This window comes from Centroberyx gerrardi, chromosome 20 (genome assembly GCF_048128805.1).
Source record: "Centroberyx gerrardi isolate f3 chromosome 20, fCenGer3.hap1.cur.20231027, whole genome shotgun sequence".
NCBI lineage: Eukaryota > Metazoa > Chordata > Actinopteri > Beryciformes > Berycidae > Centroberyx > Centroberyx gerrardi.
In genome coordinates this window covers 17,023,501-17,032,175 of record NC_136016.1, presented here as the reverse complement: position 1 = coordinate 17,032,175, position 8,675 = coordinate 17,023,501, and the positions used below count along the sequence as shown (strand labels likewise).

Sequence of the window (8,675 nt, the reverse complement as noted above, 5' to 3'; positions counted from 1 at the left end):
GTGTGTGTGTGTGTGTGTTTATGCACACAGGAGCACAATTTGAGAACTGCCAGGTGGGTGCGTCTACACTTAACCCATTTGTTTGTCAATATCACCATATAACTTAAAGTGTGCTTTAGCATGTGTGTATGTAGCTCTAAAGCGGAGTTATCCACTTTGAGGGGCTCAACATGCATCCTTAAGATCAAAAGCTGACTCAAATATATCTGCCAGGGTGGGCTGTCATATCACCAGACAGAGGGGAATTGGCAGAGACAGTGATTTTGACTCTGGTGGACGATGAAGTAGATTGGGACCAGAAATCCCCAGGGAGAGAGAGAGAGAGGGAGAGGGAGAGGAGGTCAGGTAGGAGGGCTATAAAAGCAGAGTCTCCTTTAGAGGAACATGCACTTAATGTCAAATCACATCTGGGAATGGCTGAAGATATGGGATTCACAGCAGAGTGCTCCTCTCTCTCATTCATTTGACTCAAACGGCAAAATGTGTGACCAAGTATGCTGAGGTAAGTGAACATGCTCACTTCCATGATCTGCAATGTTCCATTTTTTGACATTTCAGTTACATTACATTATGTTATATTACATTACACTGTACATGTTAAGAATTCATAAATCCTTACCAAATATTTAAGATGATATAAATTCTGGAGAGAATATTACAGTACATTGGAAATGGACTGATGACCTAGTATACATATTTCATTAGGATTAATTATCTATTTATAAGTTAGAATTATGTGATCTAAAAGATCAATTGTGCGCTACATCTTGCTATCAATATCTTATGATGAAAAATACAGGCCCGAATGAAGGTTCAGATTTATAAGTATATACATAATTTACTCATATCTCTTCCTAATTCTCTCTAACCGCATGTGGTCCAGTTTTCTTGTTTGTTGACATTATTTCCATCATATCAGCAGGAGGACTCTGTGAAGGAGGTGGAGATCGACACCTGAAAACATGTGGAAGTCCCAGAAAAGTTTTGGGTGTCTGTTCCTTCTCTGCTGCTTCTCCTTGACTGAATGCCGTGTGCTGAAGTTTGTCGTAGCTGTAAGTCTTTTTTCTCTGTCCATAGAAATCAATAATGACATTTGGGCATCGTATTGCATTTTAATCTTAAGCTCTATATCAGGGACAGAAGGCATTCACATGATGGTATAATATTACTGCTGACGATGTTTTTTTTGGGGGGAATGAATACCATTACTTCAGTTTCATCTGGAAGCCACTTCCCATCATGAGACTATGTTGTTGCTTTGCTCCTCTTAAATGATTACACTGTATTATTTGCTCAGAGAGCATTATTATATTTACGCATTATTTGACAAAGGATTACTTTGAGCCTAAACTTGAACAGTGTCAAGCATATCTCTCCCAGACACTACAGCTTCTTTTATAAACCGCTTTGCATATCTCCCTTTCACACTGTAGTGCAACAAAAGAATGAGAAAGAGCATTGAAGAGTTGAAATGAAAACCCAACTTAAAATTGGATTCACTTATGTTTTTCTTATAACATGACATTTTTTTGTTATCTGTTAGTTACCTTATGTATGTTACCTTACTGTGTTTGTCACATTGTTACTGACTGTTATTATGTCTGTTACCTTATCTGTTAAAAAATATTATCTCTTTTCTGTTAATTACTTTCACTGATACCTTGTGAACTGATATTATTAATTGCATCATCAGCCCATCTATCCTCATTTCATTTTGTTATTAATTAATTTATTCTTTAATTTTTTTTTTATTAATTCATTTGTTTTTTAATTGATTTATTTTTAATTTAATTTTTTTTTTAATTAAATTACATTTATTTTTATTTTATTACTTGAGCTGAGCTGAGCTGAGTTTAGTTGAGTTGAGTTGAGTTGAGTTGAGTTGAGTTGAGTTGAGTTGAGTTGAGTTGAGTTTAGTTTAGTTTAGTTTAATCCCAGTCCCTTTTTTCTTTCATTGTAAACAAGACTTTGTTCTTCATATCCTTCCTGGTTAAATGAAGGTGAAATAAAATAACGCAATAATTTATATTTATAAATATGAACAATTATCTCCAGAAGCAAGGTCACCTCCCGTTTAATGTCATTAAAATAGAAAAACTGGAGCTGCTCCACTGACAGTGAATTGGAGACTGACTTTGTCGACTTGACTTTGCAGGCTGCCTTTGTTGGAGCTTTTACACCCAAATGAGCTTAATGTTATTGTAGAAGAAGTGAACCAGAAAATGTGTCCACATCGCTGTATAATCAGCTTGTGTAATGTCAGTGTTCAAAAAGTCGGTATCTTAATGATAATGGAGCAGCTCCAGGATTTGTCTCTTGATGACATCATCAAAATGACTCTGTTGTGTCTCATATCAAGACTGGACTGTCCAAGTTCTATTTCAGGGTGGATTTCTCCTTTAAGTACACAGTGTAATAGCTGATGCGGCGCCATGTAATCTGAATCCATGTGACGTAATCTGTTATGACTTTTAAGGTGTTCCGACACGGCGATCGATCGCCCATTGAGTCGTATCCCAGAGATCCTCATGGGGAGGAGGTGTGGGCTCAGGGCTTCGGACAGCTGACTGAGGTAGTGCCTCCTACTGGAAGGACACTTCATGTAGATGATGGTGATGTTTCTGTGTATGTGTGTGTGTGTCTTTGCGTGTGTGTGTGTCAGGATAGGAAATAGGATAATATGTGTAATATTATTAGTTATGATGTTATGATTATGTTTGGCAAACAAAAAATAGTGAGGCTTTTTAGGTGTCATATATTTTTAAATGGTTAGCCTGTAAGATACAAAATAAAAATCTTAATCTCAAAATACACTAATGAACACATTAGAGGGCACTTTGTGATTATCAGTACAATGAAGGCAAGAGCCTGAGCTCCTTTTGAACTCTATCCCTATATGTGCCCGAATAGCTTTAGATGTATCAAATCAATTATATTGTAGTTATGATGGAAGTTACATAATGAAACAATGTCTAATACACTAATGATTAACTTGTGAAAAGGCCTAAGAGATCTTCTTGTAGAGAGTTTTAATTAAACGCCTTCTCCTGCAAGTTTTGTTAGAGTTGCCTTCCTACTGTAACATTGTTCTTCACTCAGGCAATTAGTCTGTTTACAGTGGTGAGAATTATTCTCTTTTTTTTGGCTCTGGGAGGCCTGTAGAAGAAGAGAATTTTGTTGTTTTATGTAAATAGGTCAAATCTGCCTTTGAATTTAACAAATTGAGGAAATCTCTCTTCAGCTAGAGGTCTCTTAGATGTACAAAGGCCCAGATTTTACAAAAACGAACATGGTTTAAATCCTACTTTCCTCTCAGCTGGGGATGAAGCAACAGTTTGAGCTGGGCAGGTTTCTGAGGAGGCGCTATGGACGCTTTCTCAGCGAGGACTACAACAACAAAGAGGTAGGTGTGTTTGTGTGGGCACATTGGTAGGTGTGTGTGTGTGTGTGTGTGTGTGTGTGTGTGAATTTTTGTTTTCTTCATTTTCGTTCATGGCCTTGAGTAGCCGTGGTTCCTTGTGTGCCTACTTGCATCCATTCAGTGTCGCCTAATCCTGTGCTCTCGCTCCAACATGTGAAATGAAGTCTTGTTCATGTGTGGCCAGCGACTGTCAGTAATGGCTGTACATTAATGAGCATGACTCATATTGGTGATATCACCGCCGTGGCCTTGCGATATGCCGTAACATGTGGGCTAATCTCGCCCCCGGGCTCCATGTACAGTAGAGTCGGCTTCATGCATGTTGGCTCGGTGTGCCCTCGGGCTGCACGCTCAGCATACTGCCATTATGAAGATACAATTTACGTTTCTTTTCCTGTCTCTGTCTGCTCATCTCCACTCACTGTCTTCCTTTTTTTTCTTCCCCCACTCCAGCCTCCCTCCCTCCCCCTCCCTCTCCCCATCCCTGTGTTCAGCCCTCTTCTCTCCCTCTCTCCCTCCTTCCCTCTCTTAAATAACATGCAATTACCACGAAAATAACAAGTCTCCTCAGTACCTGTCGTCGACGATTTGTCGCCCAAGTCTCAGTCAACTTGTACTGTACCTTTCCCCGCGCTGTCATGTCTGCTTTAATTTAACAAAAGAAAAAAAGAAGCGTTTTTGGCATCACAGGAACATCCAACCTTATCAGCGTGATTTACTGTGTGCGAAAACCTGACACAGGGTGACAGAGAGATATAGACGAGCGAAGGCTGATGTCAGAAGAGATCACAGCAAGATGGATCTCTATTTTCCCCCTCTCTCATCCATTTGGATTTCTTCTGACTCCCCTCCTCTTCATGTTAAGGGAATACCTTCATTTAATAAAACTCACTCATGATACATTATTGCTTTGCTGCCTGCATTTGGTTTGCCTGTTTATTCTGAAAAGCACACTAAGCCAACTACTAGCTCCAATTGCAGCTATTCATCCATTCTAATACTTTGTTCCCTCCTTGTTCCCAATAGTTATACGTACGGAGCACCGACTACGACCGGACTCTGATGAGCGCTCAGGCCTGCCTGGCTGGGATGTTCCCCCCAAACAGACGCCCACCTCCCATCATGCCCCAGTTACCGTGGCGGCCCATTCCAGTGCACACCATCCCTAGGGCCCAGGACAAGGTGGGCCGCTGTGCCACATAAACATTTCCCTTTACACAGCAACCATTTACACAGCTGGACAGAAACTTGTCCAAGTAGGAGTAATCTGAGTTCCCTTCTGTAGCTCTATATGGTTCTCATGCCAGGCTGTGAAGCTGGCATGAGAGTGAGAGACAGAAGGGAATTGTAATTTTCTTAAAGCACGTGGAAAAAATCTCCCAATGGGGTTTGATACTTTCACTTGCTTCCAATGCAAATCAACTTGTTTCAAGAATTTTATAGAAACAAGTACATTTCTTGATACTAATTTCTAGAAAATTCCTAAAACAAGTGAAACTGCATTGGAAACAAGTGGAGTTATCTCACCTCATTGGCAGAATCTTTCTCTTGGTTTAAGAAAAATAAGATTCGAAGGCTGAATATGAGACTAAGCGACTCCTTAAGATGGATGTTTTTGCAGTGTGTCTACTGTTCTGAAGTGTGAGATGAATATAACTGCGCAGGACAATATTATTTTTAGTGATGTTGTGCTGTTGTTTTGGATTTCTTAAGCTGCTGAAATCTCCGGGTAAAGACTGCCCAAAGTTCAGAGAGCTGATGACTCAGACCTTTGAGAGTGGGCCCTACCAGAGGTTCCTAAGGGCTCACCAGGTAAGACAAACCACGAAAGCGGACAAAAACCTCAATGTACTGTACTGTAACTCATTCTCAGCATCTGTCCAACAACAGGAACTTTCTACCCACAGCTCAGCTTGTGTTGAAACTCATAACATGACTTTTCCATGTGTCATGGGTCTGCCATCCACTGAAAACGTGTTTGTAACTCTGCTGTATCACACTGTATTGCTGAGAACACTACCTCTTTTTCTTTTCTCGGCTGCCTCTTTTCTACCTCTTCACACGTTGATTTGTGACATTACTGTAACTAAGATTGAAAGATGTAAATCTCTGTAAAACAGTGAATTCATATACTTCACAGTTATCAGCGCCAAAGTTATCAGCACCTCCAACGGACCTGTTAGTTATGCTGGAGACATCATGTCCTCTCAAGTGATTTTCTCAGGCACGGTGACTCCAGTGCCTCCAAAAAGCTGCACGGTGCAATTTCTCACATTCTCAGAGACGCTAATTAACGGTTGGATTGAATTAGATCGAGAATTACAATGAAAAGGTTTTAATTAAACTGAGTCCCTTCGTGCTGCCTATTAAGGAGGTGTCTGACGTCGACTGAGGGCCTCCTGCATTGAATTTTACCACCCTCTGCTGGAGGCACACAACCTGCAAGTGAAACTCAGGAACCAAAATGGTGCCATTTTTTTTCTATCTTGCCTGACCAAAGGTTATAGCTCTGAAAAACAATCATTGCATCAACAGACAATAATAATCCATAACATTAATAAGCTACTGTGTGCCGTTTTGAATTACAATGAATGAGATCAAAGGAGTGACATTTTATTAGTGCACCTGCAGAAACAGCACAAGTTTAGCTAAGTTTCACATTATCTGGAACAAAGCTAATTAAAGTGATGTCTTGCCTGGAACATTATCAGTCAGAGTGGAGAGCAGAATGTAATGTTCTCACTCATTTCTTCACCTTGCAGTATTTTGTGGAAGAACTTTCCAACCACACTGGCTACCCCATGTCCAGACTGGTTGGCAGAAAAATATGGAGGGTCTACGACACTCTAACCTGTCAGGTATCCAGTGTTTTATCACAACAACTGCACATACATACACACACAGACACATTAAGACTATGGAGTAATGCGACTTGTGTACTATTATGTGGTTATAAATGCTTCAATAACAGATACGGATACCAGCTGCATCATGGCAGAGAGAGTGAAAGAGCGAGAGAGAGAGAGAGAGAGAGAGAGAGAGAGAGCGAGAGACAGATCTGCTGTCTTCAACACATCTGCAGAGAGATGGGGGGTTGGGGCGCGGGGAAATCATCTTCATACATATGACATGAATAGCACAGCATATTGAAATGATAATTAAACCATTACGAGATAGGTGGATTCTGGGCCAGGTTGAATACGCTCATTCACACTTGCGAAATGAGCATCTGTTATTTTCAGACAAGCGCTAAAAATAGCCGGGATAACAGAAACGATGAAATACAGCCATTTAGACCCCTTTGTTGTGACTCATGTGTTGTGTAATGTGGCTATAAGAGTGTTGCAGGGTAATGAATGCTATTTTCTCGTGTAGAGGATCCACAACCTGACCCTCCCACGCTGGGCCACCCAAGAAGTTCTCGACACCCTGAGGAAAATAGCATCTTTTGAGGTCATGTACAGTATCCTCAGTCATAAGCGCAAAGAGAAGGCCAGGCTCTCGGGGGGTGAGAATTCAAATAAGGGGCAATTAATTAAAAGCACTGTTCTGAAAGAGGATTATTAGAGTATAATGGCTAGATATATGTAATGTTGTGACTGTTGGCTGAGGCTTTGTTTACGCCTCAGATGATGTAATGTGCTGGGTCAGGTTTCCCAAAAGCATATTAGCACATATTAGCTAATGGGACAAGGATGATTACAGCGCTAAGACAAGATGTTGAATAAGGTCAAGGGGATTGTTTCTGTTGGTGCCTGGATAAATTTCATTTGTACTGTTGACACACTGTTCATTTACCAGGGGTCCTACTGAATGCCATCCTGAGGAATTTCTCCAAGGCTGTAGAGCAAGGGAGCACGCTCAAATTCATCATGTACTCAGCTGTAAGTTTAGTGTTTGGGCTCATACAAAACACACACAGAAACGCACAACTCACACATATTTTATGCAAACGTCTGTCTCACATATCTCCTCACTCGTACATTATACATCCAGATACACATGTACACACACACATCCTTTTGATACAACGTGAATACTCAGTATACAACGTCTAATCCATTTGATATGACATGTTTGTTTCTCATTCCAGCACGACTCCACACTCATCACCCTCCAGGCTGCTCTGGATGTGTACAACGGCCTTCTTCCTCCTTATGCTGCCTGTCAACTCTTTGAGTTCTACCAGGAGTATGATGGGTAATGCAGTGCTTCTAACATTACTGCATGCATTTTTCTCTTCGCATATTTAACTATGTAGGTCAGATGGCCCAAATGCACCTCATTTAGATTAATTTCATTCCATTGTTTTGCCACTCCACACCATTCAAATTCATTTCTGTTTTCCTTTTCAATTAAATGAAAACCTGGCAGCGATCCAGGAATGCAATGGCCAATTAAGCGCATGATACAAAGCCACTTACATAACACTTTGCAGAAATGTGTGTCATCTCATTGTGCTCATCCTAATAATTCCCCAGATCCTATTCTCTTGAGCTGTATTACCGCAACGACTCCTGGCGCGACCCGTTCCCGAACCCTGTGCCAGGATGCAATGGGCTGAACCCCTGCCCTTTGTCCTTGTTCACTGAGCTGGTGCGGGAGGTGGTGGCGGAGGACTGGGAGGCCGAGTGCGGGCTCAGACCCAGATGGGCGAGCACAGGTAGGGGAGTTGTCGCTCTGAAAATGTGACATATTATCATACTTGCTTTGCCTTTCATTTGCTTTTATTTCAAGGCATTATTTGCCATTGTTAAGGCTTTTCTGCAATGTGTTTACACCTGTATACCGTGTGTCTCTACCTACTGAATATAGTGAATCTCACCCTCATTCTTATGTTGTTCTCTCCCACAGGCATCATCACAGCTCTTGCAGTGGCTGTTGGTCTCCTGTCAGTGGCGCTGTTGGTTAGCATAGGAGTGGCATTCCACAGGAGGAAAGCACACTACTCCAGAGAGGTGTAGTGCAGAGAGAGGACTGTCAGCACAAGTGCCAATGATAAGCAATGGTGCCTCTCAGCTGTGGGGATAGCACTAATAATGTAGCATGAACATGTTTTTATTATTTTAGATCTTAATTGGGTGTGTGGGGTTTTTGCAAGCTCTTACTTTTTCTAAATTTCCTATGAATTATGTATTTATGACTAAAACATACATATACATATGAGTATTTCAGTAGTGTAATGTATAATATAGATGTTTTTTTAACAAGGAAGATATCAGATTTCAGAAGAAATAAAGAATGATTTACAGCA

The 8,675-nt window shown here is 40.9% G+C and overlaps 1 protein-coding gene across 2 annotated transcripts; it reads left to right on the top strand.

Annotated features, from left to right (window-relative positions):
* Positions 1-330: 330 nt before the first annotated feature.
* On the top strand, positions 331-8,675 carry LOC139918026 (testicular acid phosphatase homolog). Of its 2 annotated transcripts, none has more exons than XM_071907281.2 (12): positions 331-502; positions 923-1,052; positions 2,477-2,572; positions 3,317-3,403; positions 4,448-4,603; positions 5,135-5,233; positions 6,184-6,279; positions 6,797-6,929; positions 7,223-7,305; positions 7,515-7,621; positions 7,903-8,084; positions 8,276-8,675. In XM_071907281.2, exons 2-12 carry the CDS (start codon positions 963-965, stop codon positions 8,383-8,385), a joined length of 1,239 nt encoding a protein of 412 aa, XP_071763382.2. In that variant the 5' UTR covers positions 331-502; positions 923-962; the 3' UTR covers positions 8,386-8,675. The 2 variants fall into 2 exon arrangements, with proteins under 2 accessions (XP_071763382.2, XP_071763381.2); XM_071907280.2 differs by having other exon boundaries at positions 332-502; positions 920-1,052.